General features: G+C 39.7%; 1 protein-coding gene across 9 annotated transcripts in view; it reads left to right on the top strand.

Moving 5' to 3' along the window:
• Positions 1-26,098, top strand: part of LOC131308164 (myosin-15) — a 64,533-nt gene extending 38,435 nt beyond the window's left edge. For 2 of the 9 annotated variants that reach the window (XM_058334994.1, XM_058334986.1), the window contains 18 exons: positions 351-470; positions 1,696-1,794; positions 1,954-2,175; positions 2,881-3,020; positions 3,505-3,616; positions 3,777-3,827; positions 3,916-4,005; positions 4,129-4,299; positions 4,426-4,578; positions 19,063-19,239; positions 19,553-19,690; positions 23,732-23,802; positions 23,891-23,990; positions 24,079-24,135; positions 24,219-24,275; positions 24,355-24,435; positions 24,518-24,600; positions 25,443-26,098. In XM_058334994.1, the coding sequence (XP_058190977.1) occupies positions 351-470; positions 1,696-1,794; positions 1,954-2,175; positions 2,881-3,020; positions 3,505-3,616; positions 3,777-3,827; positions 3,916-4,005; positions 4,129-4,299; positions 4,426-4,578; positions 19,063-19,239; positions 19,553-19,690; positions 23,732-23,802; positions 23,891-23,990; positions 24,079-24,135; positions 24,219-24,275; positions 24,355-24,435; positions 24,518-24,600; positions 25,443-25,566 (2,046 nt within the window). In that variant the 3' untranslated portion in view covers positions 25,567-26,098. Of the gene's footprint in view, positions 1-350; positions 471-1,695; positions 1,795-1,953; positions 2,176-2,880; positions 3,021-3,504; positions 3,617-3,776; positions 3,828-3,915; positions 4,006-4,128; positions 4,300-4,425; positions 4,579-19,062; positions 19,240-19,552; positions 19,691-23,731; positions 23,803-23,890; positions 23,991-24,078; positions 24,136-24,218; positions 24,276-24,354; positions 24,440-24,517; positions 24,601-25,429 lie in introns of all 9 variants that reach the window. The other 7 variants (XM_058334988.1, XM_058334987.1, XM_058334991.1 and 4 more) reach the window with 7 other exon arrangements.
• The last annotated feature ends 663 nt before the right edge of the window (positions 26,099-26,761 follow it).

Here is a 26,761-nt window from a genome sequence, read left to right as displayed (position 1 = left end):
TTTTATTGAAGATAATTGTATGCCTTGCAATACCATATGCCATGATTAATATAGCTTGTGTTTAAGTTAGTTATGGTCAACTGCACTTTATAAAAGAATGTAGGATTAGATACAATTAAATTATCATGCCCTGGTTCATGGATGCAAAGTTGTTCTCTTGGCATTCTGCATCCAAGTTTTAATGGCATTGGATTATACAAAAAAACAATTCATGAATTACATCATATATTTTTGGTTTTTGCTTGTCAGGTAACTTTCTCTTTCATTGCCTGGAAGTATTTTATCTGCAGTATTTAACTCCTCTTTTGCCCCTTTTTTTTTATCCCTTGCTGACATGGTGCAATCCATAGTCCCATTGGAGAATGTGCAAGGTCCGTTCTGCTTTCCGACGTTGCCAAACTAATATCATAGCAATACAATGTTTTTGGAGGCAAAAATTGGCAGAAAGAGAGCTTCGGAGGCTTAAGCAGGTGAACTTTATCGTAGATGGTTTTCACTTTTTATTCAGTCTAGTCTTGTCTGTGGGCAGTGATATAAAGTTGTTTAAAGTTTAAACCTAGTGCCAAGGGTAGAAAAATTGGAAGGAAACTTTAACTGGCGTGGGAATGGAGGACTTGTGTGGGAAGTTCTGGACCAGTAGCAGAATAGTTTGCATTTGTTTAGGTATTCATTTAATTATTGGAGGGGGAGTGAGGTGGGGAGCTTTGGAATCTCAATTTTCTGTGATTCGTGTATTTGATTGATCTTTTCCGCATTGCTTGAGGCTGCTACATTACGCTAACTCTTCTAAATTTGTGGACTACCATTGTCAGACAGTCAATGTTTTGAATGAGGGCGTGAGATATACTTCTGGCGTCTTTAGATGGTCATGCACACATTTTGTATACCGTATCAAATTTACTACATAACGATTCAGAACTCATTTTATGCATTAAGTACTTGATGTTAGTTCGTGACACCATTTTACCCTCTAAACTGAAAATGCAAGTTGTGTTGATGGGTGGAAACGAACTCTGTTAGCTTTTTTCTTCTGCAAATCAGATTAGTCTTTGGTTGCCATAAGCTATTGTGAGATTAACTAATTAAAATGAAATAGTGCCAAAAAATATTCTTATGAGTTTGAAATGGTATGCACTGTAGCTCTGGGTTTTTTTGTTTCTCAATTATTTTCGTGAACATAGTAATTTGATGATACAAATGTTTTTACTGTCAATTGAGGTAATTAATTTTTTTAAATCTTTATTTTTTATTTTTATCGCTACCGATAAAAGAATTGGTTGAGATCTTTTGATTGGTGAAAAAAGTTACAGAAAATTGCTCGCGTAATGTATTACTTTGTGATCCAGTACACGACTATGTAAAGATAGACAAACAAAATGGACTGGGGCAGTAATTTATGGATGCAATAGTAACTTTTGGAGGTGGCTTTGGTGGATGGTTTCAAGTTTGAGCTACTTTTTTAGATTACCTTAGAATACGGGTCTTCTGGTGATTGTGTTTGATAGCAGAGAAATGAGAGAACATTTTGACTAAATACATGTACTTTGCAAGCGCGCTGTTTGAGAAATACTGTGCTGATCATGCATTAGTTTTATAGTTAATTCATGAAACATCGGCATAATTTTCCGTGGTGTCAATCCTTTGCTATCAATTGTTGAGGTATCTCCTTTTTTTTAATGCACTTATTGTCTACAGGAGGCTAATGAGACAGGTGCCTTGCGTTTGGCAAAGACTAAGCTTGAGAAGCAGTTAGAAGATCTGACATGGCGGTTTCAGCTGGAAAAAAAATTACGGGTTAGCAACATTGAAATTATTTTTATGATTTCACTTGAGTTTTCTGTGTCCTTCAGTTATGTTTTTTTTTCTTCATTGTTTGCACGTTGATTGTTCTATTGTAACGTTAAAGTGGCTACGCAAGGCTCCATTTTGTAATGATAATATCCTGGGATGCAGCTGTCTAATGAAGAGGCTAAATCAATTGAAATGTCAAAACTTCAGAAGACGGTGGAGTCTTTGAGGCTTGGTTTAGATGCAGCTAAAATGGCCACAGTCAATGAGTGCAACAAGAATGCAGTCCTGCAAAAACAATTGGAGCTGTCGATGAAGGAGAAATCTGCTATGGAAGGAGAGATGGTTGTTGTGGCCGAACTAAGAAATGAAAATTCTTCTTTGAAGGTGATTTCACATGAATGCATTATTCATATCCTTGATTATATGTAATTTTTTTATTCATGCGTTGATGGCCAACCAACTGGAAGACCGATATTGCTATCTAGAGCAAGATCTAAAGAATGTAACAAGTTTTATCCATATCTGAATGATATTTCTGTAAATGGAAGGCATATTTACGATGAACTCAGATATTTGCATTCCGCTGTGATTAATATAGCGGTACAATTTTTTCGTTTGTCTTCAGAACTTCAATGTTCTGGCTGGGTACTTGGTTCCACTCAGGGGTCAGTTTGTAACATTGGCATATACTTGATAAGCTTTAATGTTCTTGTAAATCTAGGCAACCAACTCTATCACCTCTTTTGTTTGATTTGATTCTTTTCTTTTGTATTAATTTGCCAGTCCATCAAACACAACCGGATGGATTCTTTCCTGGCAGTTGACGTTTGTTACGACTAATAGCATCTTTCCCTACATATCAACTTGGAAAAGAAGTATGTATTAAGATGAAGGATGACAACCGAATGTCATGGTTAAGCTTTGCCAATGGATTGATCTTTCTAGCTTAGTATCATGCAAAGCCTTCTTGGAAGTTGGTCTTCCCAAGAGTTGTTACACAGCTTGTTTTGGAGTCTTTTTTCACTACTGTTTCATGTTCAATGGATGAAAGTTGACTTTTGGAAAGTGTTTTTTTTTGTTACTTTGCAGAATTTCATTAATGCTATGGAGAAGAAAAATTCAATTCTTGAGCAGGAGCTTGTGAAGGCTAAAGAATATACTAATGATACAATGAAAAAGTTGTGGGAAGTTGAAAAAACATGTTCGCAGCTGCAGCAGAAGTTACAAAGGTGTTCTATCACTGCTTAAAGATCTGAGCTGGTTAATTGTTAGTTTTGTCTTTTCCTTTCCGGGAGATGCTAGGGGCACATCAATTTATCACACCCCAACCACACCCCTCTCACATACATGTGGGTCCCTAGCGGGTCCCTAGAATATATTGTGAAATTCCCACACATGCATGTGAGAGAGGTGTGATTGGGGTGTCACACATTGATGTGTCCCTAGCATTTCCCTTTCCTTAAAAGTAGTTCATGCAGTTGACAATTCTTCTTGTCATTATCTTTATCATATCTTTTTTTTTTCAAATCTTGGGCGTGGGTTCTCATGTACCTGTATCTTGGGGTTGGGTTCCCATTACCTACTGCTACAAGTACCTCCAGACGTCAAAAAATTGCATTGCATTCTTCTTTTCTTTTTTAAGTATGTTTCAAAAAAAATTGCTCGTCTTTTATGTTCCCTTCCTGATTTGAAAATATGTTTTCTGAATACAAGTTTTGAGGAGAAGCTTTGCAGTTTAGAGGATGAGAATCATGTGCTGCGGCAAAAAACATTGTTTGCTTCTCCAAAGAGCAACCGTCCTGGTGTTGTGAAGCCGTTTTTAGAGGTAACTTGTCATTCATTTATTTGGTCTCTATAGTTTTCCAGCCACATGCGTGTGTCGGTGAGTGTGTATATGTGTACCCGTGTACTTTGTGTCTTGGTTAGTTTACTTTTCATACAGAAACTAAGAGTGTATTTCAACTTAATGTTTTCTGATGAAACAGAAGTACACTGGTGTACTTGCCCTTCCCTGTGCTGATAGGAAGTCTGTATATGTAAGATCTGGCTGATATTGGTCAATGATTTACTTGGATACTGTAGTTCTCTTCATTTTGCTGACTTATGTAATACCTTTCGACGCAGGAAACACCCACACCCACAAAACTTATAACACCTCTTTCACAAGGTTTATCTGACTCTCGCAGGACAAAGTTAACCACTGAAAAGCACCAGGTCTTATTACCTAATTTGTTTTATATTACAGCTTAGTATTTATGACAGTCTGTTTGTTTAACAGTAAATTCTTTGATGAGATCTGTATAACATTCAAGGGCTACAAGTGAAATTGTTGTACAGGAGAACGATGAATTTCTCTCAAGCTGTATCAAAGAGGATTTGGGGTTTAAAGATGGTAAACCAGTGGCGGCTTGTGTCATATACAAATGCCTTGTTCAGTGGCATGCCTTCGACTCAGAGAGGACTTCTATTTTTGACTACATTATTGAGGGCATTAATGAGGTCTTGAAGGTCATTCATCCTTTCCAATATCCCGGGCATGCTTCTTTCTTTTTGGGGTTGAGCAATGTTTACTGTAGTAGAGTTTTTGCTGAACTATTGGAAGAGATAATGGTATTTGTCATAACTGTCTTTTAGGTGGGAGATGAGAATGTTACCTTGCCATACTGGTTGTCTAATACCTCTGCACTTCTGTGCTTCCTGCAAAAGAATTCACGCTCGAATGGGCTTTTGACTGCTACTTCTCAACGTTCTGCAGGTTCTTCTGGGATGAATGGACGAATTTCCCAAGTTAGTTCTGCAGTTACACAATATACCACATAGTATTTGTCATCTAATTAGTAACATTGTTTGATGAAAATAAGTGTGTTTTTTTTTTTTTGGTAAAAGGGCAACCAGCCATGGGCATGGTCACGTTGAACCCACCTTGGCACCTTAAACCTAGGGGCACTGGATGTTAGAAAATTTGCTTTCATTTAGGTATCCCAGTAAACTACCAGAATCATTCCACGATAAAATTGTCTTACATGTAAAGTCAAGACAAACAACTTTAGATTGTTTGAAAATTTGCACGAGTAGATGAATTAGATGGTTTGCATATGGCTTTCGTTGGGTTGTTAGATAGGGTCAGTTTGATTGATTGTATTTCTGTTTCTGAGGTATGCTCCTTTGCTCCTGTTTTTGGTTTTGGTTTAATATGATCTAAATTACCAAAAAAAACATGGGAATATAACACAAGAATTAGAGGAAAACAAAAAGGGTAGCCTGCGGGATTGTGTGGCGCGTAGATGCTGTCCAAAAGTTACTGGTGTCGCCTCATGATTTAGCGGACGTCAATGACTCCCAGATCCAACCCAATGCTTGCAAGCGTCCTCATCCAGAGTTCACATACCAATCAAAGTTTCCTATAAGAATGCGACAAAATATTTGAAATGTAATTGTGTAACATGATCGAATATTTCCTTCTCATCTTATCTCATATCATTCTCCTTACAAAAGCATGTAGAGCTTTCTCTATACATAGAGCTATATGAAGATCTAATGGCCAATGACATGCATTTCTGAATAATGATTTTGCAATGACCCAATATAATGGCTGATAAGCAACCAAAGAATTCTCTATATAAGTAGGCAATAAAACTCTTGTAAGCGAAAGTTAGATGATATAATTATGTTACCAATGTTTTGGAAGTTTTCAAATAATATTCTAACAATCTTCCACAAAAGTTTCAGAACTTTTGACGCAGGTCGGAAGCGAGTTCTTTAATTCCCGAGTCCACGGGACTGCCACCAGAATGAGAAATGACTTTAAAAAGAAATATTATTGAAGATGGAAAATTAAGTGCCTTGGCCTTATGCCTTACAAGAATACTTAAACTACTAAGATCTTAACCAAAAAGGAATGCAATCAAAAATCTAAATCTGCCTAAGATTATGGCAGAACATGTTACTAAAACAGAAAAGAAAAATTCTAATACCCTTCCATCTATTACCAATCAATCACCTAGATATCCAATCAATCACACATTTCTTGTGATTGTAATAATAGCATTATGTCTTATGTCCTGCATCAGTCACCTCCACTTCAGGAGAACTCGCCCTCGAGTTACTCTCAGGATATAACGGCTTATCTGGATAGTACTCGAACAAATCTGCAACGTTGAAGGTAGAAGAAATCTGCATATGCTCTGGAAGATCAATGATATAAGCGTTGTCATTAATCTTCACCTTGATTCGAAAAGTACCATACTTCCTGTCCGCTAACTTGCTGTAAGTTGCTGTAGGGAGCCTGCTCTTGCGTAGATAAACCATCACTTGATCACCCTCTTTGAACACTTTAGCTCGACTATGTTTGTCTGCAGCTGCTTTATACTTTTTGTTGGCCTCTTCTAAGCTCTGTTTCACCTCAACCTGAATATTCTGAACCTGTTGTGCCATGTTCTCTGCTGCGACGCTCTGACCTGGAAGCTTTGGTAAGGGAGCCAAATCAAGTGCAAACTGTGGAGGATTAGTGTAGACAACTTCGAAAGGGGTCTTTCCCGTTGACCTATTCACTGTGCTATTGAATGCAAACTCGATTTGAGGAAGAGCTGCATCCCACTGTTTTGGTTTATCCCCCAAGACACATCTGATCATGTTCCCCAATGATCTATTTGTTACTTCGGTCTGCCCATCAGTCTGCGGATGGCTTGTGCTACTATAATTCAAACTCGTATCGAATCTCCTCCACAATGTTCTCCAAAAATGGCTGAGAAACTTGACGTCACGATCTGAAGTAATAGTTTTCAGAACTCCATGCAATCGAACAATTTCTCGAAAGAAGAGGTTTGCCACATGAGTTGCATCTGATGTCTTTCTGCAAGGAACGAAGTGTGCCATTTTGGAGAATCTGTCAACTACAACAAAAACAGAATCCATACCTCGTTGAGTCCTTGGAAGTCCCAAGACAAAATCCATGGAAAGATCCTCCCATATAATTTTCTGGTATGGGCAATGGAGTGTATAGGCCTGTGTTTTGTTGCCCCTTTGCCTTTTGACAAACAAGGCACTTTTGCACGAACTTGCCAACATCCCTCTTCATTTGTGGCCAATGATATCGCTCTCCCACTAAAGCAATAGTCTTGTCACGTCCCACATGACCTCCTAGGCCACCACCATGCAAGTCCCAAATGATCTTCTCCCTTAGTGATGCCCTTGGAATACATAATTGGTTACCATAAAAGAGAGCCATCCTGCACATGATAATTTCCAGCATCCTGTTTCAGTTGACACTTCCTCCAAACATTACTAAAATCTTCATCTTCTTCATACAACTCCTTGATGAATTCAAAACCAACAATTTCCGAACTAAGAGTTGTAAGTAAAGCTGCTCGCCGACTCAATGCATCAGCCACTTTGTTTTGTTGCCCGGTCCTATGTTTTAAAATAGAAGTGAACCGTTGAATGAAAGAAATCCATCTGGCATGCATTCTGTTCAAGCTGCCTTGTGTATTTACGAACTTCAGTGCTTGGTGATCACTCTACAACACAAACTCTCGCTGAACAAGATAATGCTCCCAATGCTTGACAGCCCGAAGTGCTGCATAAAATTCCTGCTCATAGGTAGTCCATTTCTGTCGTGCCTCTCTAAGCTTCTCACTGAAATATTCCATTGGTCGACCTTCTTGAGATAAGACAGCCCTGATTACCACAATAGAGGCATCACATTCAACTTGAAATAGCTTGTCAAAGTCTGGCAATGCCAAAACTGGAGCACTGCACAACTTCTCTTTGATTAGCGCAAAACTTTCCTCTTGCTCAGTTCCCCACTGAAACTTTCCTTTCTTCATACACTCGGTGATAGGTGCCACGATACAACTGAAGTTCCGGATAAACCTCCTGTAGAAAGTAGCTAAGCCATGGAAGCTTCTAACATGACTAACATTTGTTGGAGTCGGCCAATCCTGGATTACCTTGATCTTCTCTTCATCCACTTGAATGCCATTTGCTCCAACAACAAATCCCAAGAACAACTTTTCTGTCATAAAACAACACTTCTTTAGATTGACATATAAGTTGTTATCCCGAAGGACTTGAAGAACTTTTCGCAAGTGGCTCATATGATCAACTTCTGACTAGCTGTAAATTAAGATATCGTCGAAATACACCACAAGAAATCTGCCAATGAAAAGTTTCAGAACCTGATTCATCACCCTCATAAAGGTGCTTGGTGCATTAGACAACCCAAATGGCATAACTAACCACTCGTATAGTCCTTCTTTTGTCTTTAAGGCAGTCTTCCACTCATCCCCAGGCTTAACTCTTATCTGGTTGTAGCCACTACGCAAGTCGATCTTCGAAAATATTTTAGAGCCTGCAAGCATGTCTAACATGTCACTCAAGCTCGGTATTGGAAACCTGTACTTTTCCGTAATCTTGTTGATTGCCTTGCTATCAACGCACATCCTCCAACTCCCATCTTTCTTTGTTGTAAGTAGTGCCGGTACGGCACAAGGACTCATACTCTCTCTAATAAGCCCCTTCCGGTTCAACTCAGCAACCTGCCTTTGCAATTCTGCACTCTCTGCAGGACTCATTCTGTAGTGTGGAAGATTCGGGAGGCTTGCACCGGGTACCAAGTCAATGCAGTGTTGTATGTCCCTCATGGGTGGTAAACCATCAGGAAGTTCATGAGGAATGATGTCTGAAAATTCTTCCAACAAAGGTTGAAGCTCCCCAGGAATGTTAGAATCTACAACCACTGGTTCTTGTCCCTTGACAACTAAAACAAGAAGTTCACCTGCCTTTTTCATATCGTCAACAAAATCAGATGCTGGAACTGCAACAAAGGATTTCCCCTCCACTTTAGAAGCTTTAGGTAGTCCTTCTTGCAATGGAACTAGTTTAATTTTCTTCTTGTTCCAACTAAACTATGTATTGTCCCTCCCCTTATGAACTATATCAACATCATACTGCCAAGGTCTCCCTAGCAGCACATGACTTGCATCCATGTCTACTACATCACATGTTATTGCATCTCGATAACTTTTACCAATTGAAAGAGGAATACATCAAACTTCTGTTACCTTGATCTCGGCACCCCTCTTGATCCATCCGATATTGTAAGGAGAAGGATGAGGCTTGGTCTTCAATTGTAACTTGTCGACGAGAGCCCTCGACACAATATTCTCGCTGCTACCGCTATCAATGATGACATCACACACCTTATCATTGATGGTACAGCTAGTTCTGAAGATGTTATGTCGCTGCAGGTCAGACTCATGCTTTGGTGCATACAAAAGTCTTTGCACAACACACACAACTCGATCTCCATATCCCCCTCTACAACTTTGACCTCTTCATCATCATTCTGATCTCCGTAGTCATCACTTCCTTCATTCCCAAAATCTGCAGGATCATCCTCGGTTGCATTAACCAAATTAGCCTGCCTTCGGTTTGGACACGTGCTGGAATGATGCTCAGGTTGGTTGCAGCAATAACACTTATAAATGGTTGGACGTTTATAAGGATTATTGTTGCGATGAGGCTGAGAAATCGCTGGCTGTTTGGTCTAAATAGGATCACGTTGGTTTATGCGTTGAGATGCTTGTTGATGTTGAACTACTTGCGGGTTGAATTGCTTGCCCCGATCAGTTGCAGCTCGGTTTGAATCAGAAACTGATCTGCTAGTGGATGGAGTCTTGGCTGGTGCCCCCGATAATTGAGACTCCGCCTTGTAAGCCAAGTTTACAGCCTCGGACAAATTCCAAACGGTATGAAACGCAATCTGATCTTGTATTGGAAGGCCTAGACCTCCAATAGACCTCATCACCTGCTGATTTTCTGTCTCTGATAAGTTGTTACGAGCATTCAGACGATAAAACTCCTCGGTATAATCGCTGACTGACCGGTACCCCTGCCTGCAGTTTTGGTACTGCTGGTATAACATCTGCTCATAATCTGGAGGGAGAAACCTTTCTCGCATCAACTGCCTCATCTTGTTCCACGTACGGATAGGTTGTTTCCCTTGCCTTCTGCGATTATGTTGCATCTGCTCCCACCAAGCAGAGGCACCTCCCTTAAGTTTATAAGCCACCAACTTTACCTGCCTCTCCTCCGGGATCTCCATACACTCAAAAAAATTCTCAACTTCAGATAACCAGTCAAGGAAACCTTCAACGTGAAGATGGCCATTAAAATTGGGGAGGTCCACTTTAACCTTGAAATTGGAGAACCCATGGCCACGGCCGTTGCGCTCGGGGTAATCCTGACGCCATTCAACCAGCACATTGCCAAGTTCCTCATCACTGGAATCATCTACATAGGCTGGTTTCCTACGCAGATTGATAAGATCGTTACCACCATCCGAGCGGCCACGAGGCAGATTCTCGTTGACACGCACCCCCGATCCCGGTGGCCGCCAAGGTACAGGTGCGCGAATGATTGCTGCATCTCCGCCAGCGTACGTCGAACTTCATCGAACTGCTGTTGGTTCTGCTCATTTGCTAGCTTTTGTTCTTGGACGTTACTGCTCTGATACCAACTGACGCAGGTCGGAAGTGAGTTCTTTAATTCCTGAGTCCACGGGATTGGAATCCACCAGAATGAGAAATGACTCTCAAGAGAAATATTATTGAAGATGGAAAATTAAGTGCCTTGGCCTTATGCCTTACAAGAATACTTTAACTACTAGGATCTTAACCAAAAAGGAAAGCAATCAAAAATCTAAATCTACCGAAGATTATGGCAGAACATGTTACTAAAACAGAAAAGAAAAATTCTAATCCCCTTCCATCTATTACCAATCAATCACCTAGATATCCAATCAATCACCAATCACACATTTCTTGTGATTGTAATAATACCATTATGTCCTGCATCAACTTTAAAGCTCAATAAAATATAGAATACATATAATGCAACAAACACCTTTGTCACTTAAGCACAAATTACTATCATCTACGAAAATTATTGGAACTCATAAAGCAAGTGAGCACCATAAATTTAAAGCATGGAAATCAAGTCGCAAAGTAAATTTTAAAAGCTTTAAGACTATTCATCTTGAGAAAAATATCAGATCAAAACTATTTGTTATAGATCAACATGAAATTGGAAGTCTTATGACCTTCTACTCATTTAAATCTCATAAATGAAACAACACTCTTATCAATAATATGAAAAAGTTAATCTAATCTCAATTCAGGAACAATCCTCAATTTAAATGCAATAGAACAATAACCAAATTATGAAAACACTAGTTCAGATGCAGTAAAGTATTAGCTGAATTACACTGAAAATTAAATGTTGGGTGTAGGCGTCTTCTGTAATACTAATGAGCATATCGTGGAGAGTGTTTGGTGTCTCACCATATGATTATAGTCCATATTTGCTTGCAAGGTCATCAGAGAATGATTAAAGAAAGTAAAAGTCTACGAATTAGATAACAGAGTAAACAAGGGGAGAATTCGGAGTTGTTTAGAGACAAAGTGGTAGTGGAAATGTCGATGCGATGGCAGGCTGCATCAGAAAATATCACAAGAAGTCCTTGGAGAGCCGAAGGTTAGATGTTCCAAGGAAAAGTCATGGTGGTTGACTAACAAGGTTCAAGCCATATTAAAAGCTAAAGAAGAGTGCTTTAGAAATTGGCAAAGTCCCTGAATGAAGAGTACTTTAAGAGTTACAAAGAAGTTGGCAAGTAGGCACTGCGACACTCTTTTGTATCTGCAGCTGCTGGGGACTTAGTCATAGTTTGAGCCTTTTGGTGGGGGAAGCGAAGATGTGATCAAGTTGAGGGTTTCTATGCATAACTAGATGACAAGGATGGAGAAAAGAACATTTATAAGCTTAACAAATTGAGAGAAAAGAAAATAAGAGATTTTTCTCAACATAAGTGCATGAAAGATGACGAATGTAGGGTATTGGTGAAGGATGAGGAGAATAAAGGAAGATGGAAGAACCACTTTCATAGACTATGAATGAGAAGCACGAGGAATATCTCAGTGAAGAGGGTTTAGGCGCTTCTAGTGGGAGGCCACGGATACATGTCTTATCACACAGTTCAAAATGTAGTATCTGAAAAATGAAAGCTGTTTATAAGAAGCTAGAAAAATGTTTGCCACCAATAGAAAATCCAAAAAATATGAGCCTTTTGTTTTTGGATTTAGTGAATTTTGTTCAGGTTTAGATTATGTTCTTTCAAATTTGGTCCTAACTTTTCAAATTCTTTGGGAACGAGAGACTAATAAATTATCACTAAATTCTTTAATTGATTGAGTGATTAAAAACTTATCTCATATGTTACATCAACGAATGATTCAAAATATAAGTAGGTCTCTTAAACCACTTATAATCATGTAATCATTGTACAAAGAGAAGCCACCCATTGACAATACTTCCTCCTTATTAGCAAATATGGTTTTTTCCTCGCACTAAATTGGTACATCACGAGCATTCCAACCCATCAAAGTCTTTGGTCACGTGACATTTCTTCGCTAAATCTTATTACCACCTTGCATTCGGAAGGACTTCATCGAACGGGACACTCTCACGTCTCCAGTTGTGGCTCTGAAAATAGTCAGAAGAAACGGTTCGATCTTGAAATCCACTATTGGATCTCTTCCCCCTTAGGATAGTTACCACATCGGACTACAAATCCAATTAGCATTAGGCATGACATCCCCTTTCGGACAACTACTATTATTCGCGCACCTACAATTAGCGCATTCACCGACTACCAGGCGGCTGTGCCAAGCTTAGTTGAAATTGAAAAAGGGACTGGAAGAAAGTAGTAGTGAGTAAAAGTGCTAAGAGAAGCAACATGCATATTCTAGCTAGCTAGCCAATTCATTTCGAGGGTAGCAATGATGAGGTGCAGCCGTCCGCTTGCCGGAAATGAGGATGTTGCTGATGATCTCAAGTCTGGAGGTTCATTGGTCTCTGTTAGCTCACTGGGAAAAGAAGGATCAGGAGAAATGGATGGAGGTTAGCTTCTACGTAAAGTACGATTCATTCTTTTACATTTCGTGTGAATTGAACCTTCGACACCCACGCTGAGTAATCCATTCAGAAACTGGCTAGAATCAGTAGGACCACGGGTAGAGATTGACGAGAAGGATTTTCCCAATGAAAGCGGTCTTGCACGAGAAGGAGCAAAGGATGGAGAAAGCCCCTTTTTAGCTATGTTGTTATAGTTGAAGTAGTAAGCAGTCACATAAGGACTCTAATAGCTCCTGTAGTGTTATAGCATGAGAGGATATATTTCATGGTATTATATATGGGACTGCAGCTAAGGCTTTGCCGTTTGAGAATACCTCGCCTTCCTCCGCTACAAGAACATCAAGGGCACTCTAGATAGATTGGGCCATCTTGGAACCTTGTGGGGTTAGGAGTAAAGCATCCCGAGGTTGGCACATCTCGTTGGGCATGGAGAAGCATTGGGAAACCCAATTTCTTTCTTTGGAGCAGTTTCTTTTCTTGTCCCCCCGCCCCAGCATAGCGCTTCACTTCCGGTTCTTCGTAAGAATCAACTGACTTCTCCCTTCTTCATTGATCTGGGGGATTAGATCGTACACCTCACAACAGGATTATTTCTTTTGAGTTTCGGAACAAGGTTAGACAAAATAGTCAAAAACAGGTCTGATTCATGGCAATTCTGAGCAAGCGCCTGCAAAAGGAGGAATCCTTTCTTCTTATTTATCGGTCACTTTGTTGCGATGGTTTTGTTTAAAAAATCAATGTTGAAATGAACAGAAAAAGCGGTCGAAAAGAATAATCCGCGCCACTTCCAAAGGTACTTTTCTTTCTACGACGACTTTCAATCAACTCTTTCAAAAAAATAATGGACTTACAAAGTGGAGAAAGAGAGAACGAGGAAGATGATATATAGAGTCAACCAAAGTGAAATGGCTTACGATACAGGACAATAAATGAAGGTTCGAAGTCCCAAACTTCGACCAACCAGGAACTCAAGACCGGGAACCCGCTCTGGGCTTGATTACTACTGAAAATGTCCAAAGTTTCCAAGAAGCGCTTTATAGGAAATGTTGACATGAAAGAAATAGGAAAACCCAAGGAAGACTCATTCACAATGGTCCAAATAAGCTCACGAACTTTCTCTCACTGGGTAAGACCTCGGAAGGAAGATTTACTCTACACCGTCCAAATCGTCCAACGGTCGAAATAATCCGAATAAGCCAATAATCAAACTATGCTCATTAACCGAAGCAAGTCAGCTTGTCGTTCTACTGTACTAATTTGTGAGCTAGGAGTTTTGCCTCTGTAAGGCAGTCCGTCCGTGCCTCGCTAAGCACCCCTCACAATTCAATACCCAACAGCAGAAGATTTAGCAAAGCCAGCAGCTGACCCAGCATACTCACCAGTTGGAGATTTTGCAGCAATCCCATCAATTGATCGAGATTGATGTTTGAGCATGATGAATCATTTCGTGCCGACCTGTTGCCAATAAACTTTCCGGCCTCACGTGAGAATGGGAAACTGGAGCATTTTCTGCATCGGTGGATGAAGAATCGCGAGTATAATAATTTTCTGGTTGACCATGTTTCCAGAAAAAAAGATAAAGTTCTTGAGGAGCTCTTGAGAGAGCTAAATATTGTCACCATTAATTGCATTCACATGCATGTCCCCTTGTACGGGGGGTAGTGGGGATGTATTCGATAGCTTCTTATACACAATATATCTTCCCGTCGTTGAGATCAACATCTCCTTTGCTTGCTCCTGCTTTCAATCCTATTTCTTACTCACTGAGTGCTGTTATGATTGAATTTCAATGATCTCGCTCACTGTCAAAGCTAATTTTGTGAAGTGTTCTCCTTTTCCTGTACTCGTTCACTGTTCAACAACATTGCGGCTTAATTCCAGCTAGCAAGCCTTACCAGGCCCAACGCACCTTCATCTTTAGGCATACAAACCGCATCCCAAGAAACTTTAGCTCCACCTGAACTTAAGTCTTCCATAGAAATTTCCTCAAAGTCGCTTCAAGACAGAAAGCATTCTCTTCTCGAAATGTCGTATGTAATGATGAGATCAGGGATCTTGTACCCTTTTCCTCGACTTCTTTTTCAGGGAAAGTTCTGAAAGTGAATATCTATCTATGTTCTTTTCTGTTTGAATACATAGCGTCCCTTCTTTTTGGGAAGCAGGTTCCAGGTTCCTAGACCCTGGTAAGCCTGACAGTTGCTAGTAGGACTGCTCTTCTAGTAGCAGCATACTTTGTGCAGTAAATAGCTTTGAGTTTTGGCACATAATAGGTTGTATTTCCTTCTCCTAATCGCTCTATCTCTGAGGGCAATAGCACTGGCCAGAGTAGCGAGCTATCTTAACAATCTTCTTTCATAGAATCGATTCTTCCTCCTCTGTACTATCTAATAGGGGAAGTTAGTCCTTCATTTCGTTGGTTTAATTTCGTTACCATACCCCGGTCAACAGCCTAGTTTCCTAGACCTCTGTCTATCATGATATTGATATTGAGTCAACCCCGCTAACTGCCCTTGTCTTACTCCTCTTCCCCCAAGAAAACAAGCAATTTTTTTCACTAAGATATCCTCGGTAAGCTTTTCTTCTCTCTCTGGGTTTCGTTTCTTTGATTTTCTCTGCTTTTGAAACGGATGGGTTCTTTGGATCTTCCCCATTGGCGGGACCGAGTCCGATGATGGATGAGAAGAAGTCAATTTAAAGCACTAATTCTGTTCGGTGAAGGGAACCTTTATGGAAGAAAGGAGGAAAAGGTCATCAGAATGCGAATACAGTCATCCCATCTATTGCCAATGAAGTGATCGCTCTAGTCATCTCTGCCTTGCTCCGGGTCAGCATCTCCGAAATAAACGGAGGACTTCATTCAGTGACCCTGCGATTGCCCTTCGAACGATCAAAATAAGGTAAAGCTTGAAGATAAGTTTTGTACTCTATTAATTTCTCAATTGACTGGCCTTACTTAGTGGCTCTCCCCAGGAAGAGAAGGGGGAAGTCGGAAGATAAATTACAGGCTTTCCTCAAAGCTCACAGCTAGTCCTCTTTATTTAATCGAATTGCCATCTGACCCATTCTCTTCCTCTTCAACCTTCGGGTAGACCGTAGGCGGACTGAGACTGGGTTTGACCCTGGGAAACAGATTGTAATTGCCGCCGATAATAAAACATGCTGCGCCGGGTGACTGGAATCCTCTGAGGTCAGCTGAACAGAGCTCGATAAGATCTTTTGAACAGTGCAAAAAAAAAAAAAATTATTTTAGTAAATACATTATTTTTAAGTTTGAAAATTGCACGTAGTTTCTGAAGGGACCAAAATTATGGGATGGAGGGAGTATTAGTGTCAGCTTATGAGTTAAAATTTATAGAAACAAGAATGTTAAATAAAAATTTCCTAGTGTAGCAAAACCCAAATAAAAAAAAGATACTTGAAATTTATTTTTTGTTTCATTTAGTCATAAAAATATAATTAAAAAGCTATGTGGGAGCTTATTCAATCACGCATGTTATAGGTTTACATAACATCTTGTGAAAGTTACACTAAGTGATAACCCAATAACCAAATTATATGAAGATTAAATGGCCACCTTTTAAGTGATACCAAACTAGGCCAATTGTGAGAGCAATGAAGGAGATATTAAAGCTTGAGAGGGAATGGTGGACTTGGGAGTGGTAGGAGGGATGTTTGGTCACAATGATAAGTGATAAAATAAAGGGTGTTTGGTTGTCTTTATAAAGCTATATAGGGTATTTTGCCCATTTATACAACCAACAATAGGATATTCTGGTAACATATCTATTGTCAATTTAATGGAAAGTACGGGTGTGACCACCCGATTCTACCACAGGGTTTATGTGACCAGCCGATGACAGTCACCAAGGCCTTACTATTATTCAGAGCTTTCAAACAATATGTTACAAGAAAGAAAAGGAATCGGTATTAACATACAACTCCAGCGTAACTAAGTGGTGAGCTACGATTTACAACAGCTAATTTGAGCTGCGATTGAAAGAGCTATAGGTACTCCTAGTTTACATACTTTTTCTTTACAACTACTACTCGAGCAACTGTACACGACCCACAACCTTGCTATCTACTTTAACTTGAAAAAAAATATGAGATTTTCAAAAGCAAAAGCTTTTATGAGAATTGTATACCAAGGTTCCATGTTTGATCATGAAAGTATTCATGTCAAAAATATTCATGACTCTGCCAAGAATAGAAAGTGGCAATATCGCAAAATAATAGCTTCATGCATTTAGTCCTAGAACAAGGATCCTTTTCTTCGGTCCAGGAGCCTAGTAGTCAGACCCATTTTCATTGCACATGCCTATTTGGAATAATACCATTCAACGGTTTTGTTGCCACTCGGTTGGGGAGTCACCCCATTCTAGAGTGTTTGCGAATTGTGATGTCTGTACTCGGTTAGTGCATGGTTGCACCTCCAACCTTATATTCTCAAGTCCCTAGTCCATTTAACGTCCTCTAACACTCTGGACACCGTTCAAATGAGTCATACTATCGTAAGCATGTATTATCGAATAATGAATTCATGCTATCAAACATACTGTCATGGTCTGGATTAGTATGACAACATAGCAATAGTAAACTAGTCATTTTTGTAAATTGCTATTTATGAGCAATACTTTTTTATGTAGGAACATTTTTCACATTTGCCTACCTTTACAAACATGTAGCAATTGAATTTAAAGCATTTAATAAATGAATGTTGTTGGAGTTTGTCCCACACTAGTTAATTATTTTCTTCAAAACTAGTATATGAGCCTGGGTGGTCTTTCCACTCATTCCCAATTGGTTTTGAGTTGGAAGCTTTAACACAGTATAAGAGCTAAGGTTTCGGAAAATTTGTTCCCTCTTGTTTGTGCCATAAGTGCACCGTTGTTTGTTGTGATTCATGTGTTATGGATTGTTTGTTTAACTCTCCACGTGTGAGTTGGGGGTTAGACGTGTGTGGAAGTGTTGGAGTTTGTCCCACATTGGTTAATTATCTCCTCCAATTGCCAATTGGTTTTGAGTTGAATGCTTTAACGCATGTAACCAAGGTAAGCACAACTCACCGAAGGATTGGATCTAACTTGTCGTGAAATTAAAAAATTCCAAAGGGCTTGCACTTGAACATAAAAATATTAATGAGTTTTCCCAAATTACTACTCCCTCTATTCCAAATTGTTGGTCCTTTATTGGAATTTCAACTTCTGAAGGAGACATGGAATAAATGAGAAGATGCAATGCCCTTATATTTTAACTTTTGAATGAAATCATTGTTATTGGTAAAGGGATTAATTTGGAATATTGAACCCATTTTGTTTTTACTTTTCAATGAGAACTAACAATTTGGAACATCCCAAAATAGTATAAGGGACGAGCAATTTGGAACAGAGGGAGTCTTAGTATGAATTTGTTAAGGCTAGGCGAATATCAAAATTTGCCCGGTTTTGACATATCGGTCTGGACTGCGGTCTTCGGAAAATCCCAAAAATTCTAGAATAACTAATTTGATATTAGGGTCATTGCGAAGGTGTCGGATTTCTGTAGAAAAATTTCAGAACTTGGAAAATTATATTGAGCCTCAAATGATGTCTAATTACTTTTGTTTCACACGAAATATGGTTACGGCTTCAAATTCTATCCTGAAAAGTATGTGGGGACTCATTTCGAGTGACAAATTCAACCGTAGCATTTTTTTATTCTCTATAAATTCCGACAAAATTATGGACGAAGACGCCACATGTATTTAATTTACTTGTTCGTATCTATGATTAGTCCTAACTATTAAGCTCTATCTAAAATAATTAAGCCCACTAGATCATAGAAATAGGCAATTAGTGTTAGGATTTTACAAATAAATTAAATACAGTAATCGTAGTGTTCTAAAAGTCTGACCTGGGTGGCGTAGATAGGCGGATCCCCAATGCCTAGACTTTAGGGTCTAGGCAGACTAATGTTGAATGGTAGATGCGGTAGTTAGGAGTGAGATGGTTATGGTAGAGCGTAGTATTAAGGAGAGGTAGACCATAACTTGTGAAGTGGTAGTTCGAAAGGGCCTTAGGTTTGTTGAATATCATGAAACACAATGCCTTTGACAGAGCTCAATGGAGAAAATGAGTTCATGTAGCCGAGCCCGATTAAGTGGGACTTGGGGCTCTATTTGGTTTGTTTTGGTTGCTATGCTTTTTTTCTCCCTATATATTATATTTTCCGAGTAGTTCGTGGTGCTTTCTCTCTAACCAAAATTGTTGGCTACTAACTTGATGGGGTTGAGATTTAGTTGATCTATGTTTCATTTCTTAGGGCCTAAAATCTTCGTTCAAGTACATTGGATTTGAGGATGGTGTTTCACATGTGGAAGCAAGATATCCAGCCATACTTTTTAAACAGCAATTAACTGCTTGTGTGGAGAAGATTTTTGGTTTGATACGAGATAATTTGAAGAAAGAAATATCACCGCTGTTGGGTTTATGCATTCAGGTGAATGATTTTCTTGTCTTTATCGTAACAGATTTCTCAGCAATAAGCTTCTTTTTATTTTTGTTGGCTACTCTTCCATCTCCTATTTATCTGTGTTAAGCGTTGTAACAGCATGATTTTTGGTTTTTTATTTTCTTGATGGCTGTTTCAATAGAAAATTAGGTTTTTCATGTGATCATGTGTGGATAAGTTGCCAAATTCCAATCATCTCAATCTCAATTCTCAACTAGTTTTTATGTCCTATTATATGTATGGTAATAGTGTAGTTCATAACTAGGGAACTATATAATGTTCTACTCCTGCACCTGTTAAGGCACCAAAGTTTCAACGAGTCCACGGTGGGAAGTCATCTAGATCACCTGGTAGTGTTCCTCAGCAGTCACCATGCAGTCAGTGGGATAGCATCATCAGATTTTTGGATTCTCTTATGAGTCGGCTGCGTGAGAATCATGTACGTCTGACATTCTTTTCCTCTTTACGCGTTCCTTGAACAATTCGTCTATTGCTTGTTCTCCCATCTCCATGCTACTTGTATAGCACATTACTCAAGTCTGGGGCATGTTTTTTTTTCTCTAGTTGCTGTATTTCTCCGGTTTTCTTATGGTTTTGTTTGATGCTTTGAGTTAAATGAATTGCCTAGTGAACCTGAAATCATTATGCTTGTAAAAAGCCAAGTTCTAGTTTAAGAAGTTAACTTGTAACTGGATACATGCCATTGACTGTTTTAGCATTCTGATACTCCATATGTAAAGTAGAGAATAGCAGTTGGCTTATTATTAGGTACATTTGGTGAACCAAAAAAGAATCAACACAAGATTATATATCATTCTGAAAAGTAGCGCAGACTAAACAATGTGGTGTTCTAAATCCATTATGTCATCGTTTGCATCCCCATTTTGCCATGGGGATCATTCTGATGCGTAACTGTCCTAATCTTCCAGCTACTCATAACAATCATGCGTGTTTGGGAGGAAGTCAGTATTGTTGCTTCATGTAGTCATTGCCCGTGCTTCAATTCCTTGCCAGCCTCCAATGTTCTGTACAAGATGTAAGTGAATAATGTACTAATAAACAACCTGCAGAAATGTCAAAAACGAATAAAGAAACATAAAACATCGCAGGCATACTGAAACGCCATGCGGGGTTTTGGTTTGTGCACTTTTCCAGAACAACATATTTCATGTTAAAATTCGAACTACAAGCTTGGAAAATGGGTTTTATACATATTGTCGCTGAAAATGGTTTAATAAGCCTCTGAGTTCAAGCTTTCAAATGAAATACCATGCCAAGAGGCGTCAAAAATAGTTTTAAGACATTAAATGAGTCTGGAAAAGAGTATTTAATAGAAAAACAGGAGATTTGAGTATAAAAGCAGGAGGTTCTGACTTCACAGGCACTGATCAACCTGGAAGTCAGAACCAAAATACCGTGCGGCGTACTTCACTATGCCGTGCGGGATTTTGAACCACCGCACGACACTGTGAGTCCAGTGCAAAAACTGTTTTACTTTCTGCTTTTGAAGCTTATTTTGAGGCCAATACTCAGTATAGAGAGACTGAGCGACCGCGGTAAGCTCCCCTCAAGGCCAAGACTGAGCTTGACCTAAGGAACTTGCTTTATACCTTTTAGAGCTTGAATGTGCTTGAAAATGGCAAAATAGTTTTGATTTAAGACTAGAAACTCCTAAAGCCAGTTGAATTTCTGACTTTAGAAGTGATTCTGGGTGGGTTTTATGGACTAGTTGATGGAAAAACGAGATTTTGGTGAGCAATGGATTGTATATCAATGTATAGACTTGGGATGTGGAGAGAGAGGTGAGTGGTTAGTGAGAGAGAGAGAGAGAGAAGTCCCCAAAAATGGCTGAAAATGACTATTTATAGAGTTTTTGGTCAAAGGTGATTATGGTGGAGTGTGGGAGGTGGAGGAAGAAGACTGAGTCCATTCAACGGGCTTCTGATCGTGCCCAGAACCTCTGACGCACGGCACTCTAAAGTGCCTTGAGGAATGCCGCACGACACTCTAAAGTGGGTTGAGGTGCTCTGAAATACCGCGTGGTGTTTTAAAGTGCTGCGTGGTGTTTTGGAGGTGATTCTTTCTATTTTAGATCCGTCCTCTCGCGATCGTGTAGGTGGCGGCGGTGGCTGTTGCGTTTTTTTGTTTGGCGGATCTGGATGGGGTTTTGATGGTGGTGGGTTGGGGCTTGGCTGGTGGTTTGGGGTTGCGGTGGGGATTGGTGGTGGTGGGGTCTGTAGTTATAGTGGAGGTTTTCTGGCGGTGGGGTTGCGGGGGGTGGTGGGGCTGGCGATGGGGGCTGCAGATCTGGCGGGGGGATTGGCTGGTTTGGGTGGAGGAGGGGGCCGTGGTGTTTTGTGGCGGGGGGAGGTGGTTTTGGTTGGCTCGGTGGAGGTGGGTTGTTTTCGGTGGATTTTCTCCGATTCCAGCTCCTGGGTTGTCGCTGGTAGCACTACTGGGTGCTTCCGATTTATGGGCCTAATGGCATAGACGATCTGGGCGTGGCTCCCGCCGGTCTTACACTGTTGGGTGTATTCGATCTTTTCACTTAACGGCTAATGTGGAGTCGCGCGTCTGATCTCCGGGTCTGTCCCATTTGACTTCTTGGTCGGTTCTTGTTGCTGTTTGTTTGGATCTAAGATTTGACCTAAACCTTATGAAGGGTTCTCTTGCAGGTTTTGTTGGTGCAAAGTTTCCGTCCGGTGACATTGTTTGGCGATGGTGGGTGGACGGCGGGGTGGGGTGGGGTGGAGTGGTGATTGGGTCTGCTTTAGGCGGGCTTTTTAGATGATAGTCACTTCCAAGTGGTTCCAAGTGGTTTGTGCAGGTTGTATTGTTTTGTGGCTGGCTCTTAGGGTAGTTCGCGGCATAGGATTAGCGGGCAGATTGAGTGTTGGTTGGGATGCATTTTGTTCGTTATGATGCCTAGTCTTCCTATCCTTTTAATCTCTGTAACATTACTTCTGGTAATTTTTACTACTTTTGGTAATTTTTACTGTGATTAAAAAAACTTTATTCGCCGTTCAAAAAAAAAAAAAATAATGCATTCGTCAATGTGTACCTTTCTAAAGAAATTTATATTTGTCGTTCGCGTTGCTCTCATCCCTCTAGCCTCGTTTGTCGTCTTTGTCGCACTTTCTTTGTCCTTTAACAGCCTTCGCGTGCTTGGTATAAACATTTCAGTCAGTTGCTCTACAATTTAGTTTCCAGCCTAGTACACAAGATTCTACTCTTTTTATTCGACGCACTCACCGTGCCATGTTTATATTTCAGTCAGTTGCTCTACAATTTATATTTGTGCAGGTTGTATTGTTTTCAGTCAATTTCGTTTGAGTTTTGCAATCTTCGTCCATTAAAACTGATCACCATGCCACGTTTCCACAACTATATCAATGTACCTTTTTCTCTTATCTCAACCATTATCTCTTTGATAGATCCACAATCACAAAGCTGATTGTCTACAACACTACAATAGTTCTTTCTCGAGTTTACTTCTCTGTCACACACAGATAAAAACCTTACTACTCTCTGTCCCATTTTATTGACTTAAAGGCTTTGGGTTGAAAAGTGTATAGATTTCCGTACCCTTTCGAATTACTTTAATAGTTTAATAATTGTGTTAGAATTTTACACTGAAAGGGTATAGTTGGAACTTTGCCCTTTTGGTGGTTTCCAATTATGGAAAATTGCAAACAATTTGGAACAGCCGAAAAAGGAAACGTGAGCAAACAAAATGGAATGGAGGGAGTACTTAGTAAGAAATCAGAGAATAGGACCAATATCTTCAACAAGTACATCAAATTTGATTGATGAAAATAGTGCTACTTTTATTTTAAACAAAGTACAAGGTTTTTAATTATCGGAACTGTCAGTTCCAACAGCAGAATGATGGTGGTTATCATATCATGGTAGTTGGAGGGAAGGAAGGGTGTTGCAACAATTTTGGGTTGATGACTAATTGACTGAGCGAGATGGTGGGGTTCAATAACAGCTTCCTTAAGCAAGGATGCAGACTTGGAACCACTACATGATGCGAAAGGAGCTTGCCAAATTGTCAAGTTTTTTATACGACCCGAGTAAAGATGATAATAATGGCTATTACTTTTCTCTTTATTACATGTGAATGAAAGTTCATTCTATAGTATAGAAAGCCCTATTCAGTGGCAACTCAGTGGTTTTGAGTCTTTTGACCAACATACAAACAGAAATTGAGGGGTTGAAATGTCGATTAATAGGTGGCATTAATCAACACTGTTTTGGTTTATCAGTCGAAATAACCCTGTAAAAGCTTAGCAAGATCAGCTGAATTGTTTGTATATCGCTCCTCGTGCGTGGATTTTTGGTTGATTTTGCTACCAAACTCTTTTGTCCCTGCACAGGGATAGTAATTTATGGGTTCTTTTTCTCTGTTCTGTTTTGTTATTTTCAGTGTTGTGCCCATTGACTTATGAATTTGTGCCCCAAACTAATGTGGTTCCAGGTACCTTCATTTTTTGTCCGTAAGATTGCTACCCAGGTTTTCTCTTTCATCAACATATCCCTTTTCAACAGGTAAGTAGTTTAGATCCTAGAGTTCATTGTGTTCTTCCAATGACAATGAATTTAGGCTTTGGTCTTGAGCTGAATCTTTTTCTCTCAGTCTACTGCTGCGACGAGAATGTTGCACATTTTCCAATGGAGAATATGTGAAATCGGGTTTGGTGGAACTAGAAAAATGGATTGTTGGTGCGACAGAGGAGGTAAACAGAGTTTTCCTCTTCTGTTGGCAAGCATTTACTGCAGAAATCGGAATTTGTGTTACTGAATCTGAGTCATTCCTAAATACAGTTTGCAGGAACCTCATGGCACGAGCTAAATTATATTAGACAAGCTGTTGGCTTTCTGGTATGAGCTACACCTGTAATGGAAAGTTGTATTGATTTTGACTTCAGAGCTGTATTTATTCAAGGGCCTTGTAAATCATTTAGGTGATACATCAGAAAAGGAAAAAATCCCTGGACGAAATAAGGCAAGATCTATGTCCAGTAAGTTCTTAAATCTGGCCACTTCTTTATCATAGATTTTCTTCAGCATTCCACTTATACAGATCATCATACTGGGCAGGCATTGACTGTCAGGCAAATATATCGGATAAGTACTATGTACTGGGATGACAAGTATGGAACTCAGAGCGTATCAAACGAGGCAAGTTTAAAGTTCCTTGCCTGGTTGTTGTTAATTGGTTACAATGTTGCCCATGGTTTCTGAACATTGTATGGCTACACAGGTAGTTGCTCAGATGAGGGAGATTTTGAATAAGGACTCCCAGAATCTAACCTCGAATTCTTTTTTGCTGGACGACGATTTGAGGTAAACTACTTACACCTATCATCATATCGAATTGTTTCACATAATTCATACCGATTGAGAAAATTGTTTCTACTTGTTTATTTGGTCATTTTGTGCTTTTGTGTTCTAAGAAATAATTTTTCTGTTCATGTTTATTGAAGAGATATAGGAGTTATATTTTTTTGGATAACTTTGTCAATATTATCATTAATAAGGATAGTGTTCGACACCATTAACTGCTTAGCATGCTTCTAAAGCTTTGTGTTAAAAGGGCTAACCCAGTGCACGAGGCTCCTGCCATCTCGGGGTCTGGGGAAGGGTTGATGTACGCAGCCTTACCCCCGCAAGAAGAGAGGCTGTTTCCGCGACTTGAACCCGTGACCTCCAGGTCACAATGGAGCAACCTTACCGTTGCGCCAAGCCCGCCCTTACCTTTGTGTTGTGTAAGTATTTGAATTTCTAAATGATGGCAAATTGGCATTCTTGCATTGATGAGGAAAATAAACAAAACAAGGTAATGCTACTTGTGCCAAGTAAGACATAAACAGAATTATATATAAACAGAATGTTCGTGCAAATTTGATTGTTTTGGCCTTTTGTGGTTCTTTCATTTTAAAGTGGGTGTCCATGATTTTGGCTCATATTTCGAAAATGCCATTGCCACATTTTTGCTAGTTTGCTGTAGGAATTTGTTATTTGTGAATCATTTCCCAGACATGAATTACTGTTTAAAAATTCTAATAGGCGACCCCTCAAAACTGTTCATTTTTAGATCAATGTTCAGTTTTTAGGTATATCTTGTCCAGATGCTTTTTCCCTCCTGCTTGGCATTTCTCTTACATTTTTTTAGTGCCTTGTTGCAGCATTCCATTCTCTACTGAGGATATATATATGGCGCTTCCAGCAATAGATCCTTCACTTGTTGAGCTTCCAATGATCTTGTCTGGTTATGCTTCTGCACAGTTTCTGGTCCAGCCTACAAAGTAAATTTGCCAGCCATTGACTCTAAGGTCATTGTTTCTTTCAGCAAAGCCTATGTTTAGGTGAAAGAAACACAGTTACTACATGAGACAAATGCAGGTCTGTGATGTTCTGATATTTTGAAACCATGCCCATCACAGTGGTAGATTTGACTTCGTGAACTGCTGGAATGAAATCAAAATGTCCCCTTTGCAGACTCCCCCTAAGAAGTTGGATGAGGATCAACTTGGTTTTCCAGTGAATTACACGTGCTAGGAAGTAGTGATTGTAGAGGAAGATGTATCAATTTAGTTGAAAGGCTCCTTTACCATATGAAGCTTAAGCTCTGTACAGCAAGATATTTACCATATGAAGCTTAAGCTCTGTACAGCAAGAACATATCTGAAATGCATTCATGTTGTATTCTACTTTTGGTTAGGCTTTCCTTGTGCTTCTGGTTAAGCCTGTGTCCCCTTTATTTTGCTGGAATATTACATTTCCATGTATCATACGTTGGACAATTATCAATATAACAAGGGAGGGATTTTTTCCAATATAATATTTGCTCCCCAAACAAATCTCAACCCTCCATTCCTACAAATCCAACGGTCTAATTCTATCCCTCTCACAAACTAACTTTTGGATGGCATTTTTGTAAATAGTGTGCCTTACTGGGGCTGAGAACAAAGATGGCATTTCAGTATATATCAATCTGATTTAGGGCAATTCTCTAAAGTGGAAAATGGCATTTTGGTAAAACTACGATTTTGTTTTCAAAATTTAAAACCCACATACCCTAAAATTGCTTTACTTTCCTCTCTCTCTCTCTCTCTCGCCGAGGATCTGTTGAGTTCATGGAGAAGAGTTCATGGAGGTCTCCGGTCTGAACGAATCCGAGGAGCTCATCGTGGTGGAGCACAACCTCCTCTCTGTCGCCTACAAGAATGTCACCGGCGCCCGCCGCGCCTCCTGGCGCATCATTTCCTCCATCGACCAGAAGGAGGAGTCCCGAGGCAACGTCATCCATGTTGCCCCCTCCAGCTCTCCTCGATCTGCGAGCTGCTCGACTCCAAGCTCATCCCGTTCACCACCTCCGGCTACTCCAGAAATCACTCTTGGTAAGTTCTACGAAATTATTTTCTCAAGTTTTGTGATTTTTATTTTTACTCTGGCTTCGGAGTTGTGTAGTTCGTGGTTGTGCTAAAGTGCATGGTTGAAATTT

The sequence above is a fragment of the Rhododendron vialii genome, chromosome 11a, assembly GCF_030253575.1.
Source record: "Rhododendron vialii isolate Sample 1 chromosome 11a, ASM3025357v1".
In the NCBI taxonomy this organism is placed as follows: Eukaryota; Viridiplantae; Streptophyta; class Magnoliopsida; order Ericales; family Ericaceae; genus Rhododendron; species Rhododendron vialii.
This window is presented reverse-complemented; position numbering and strand designations above follow the sequence as displayed.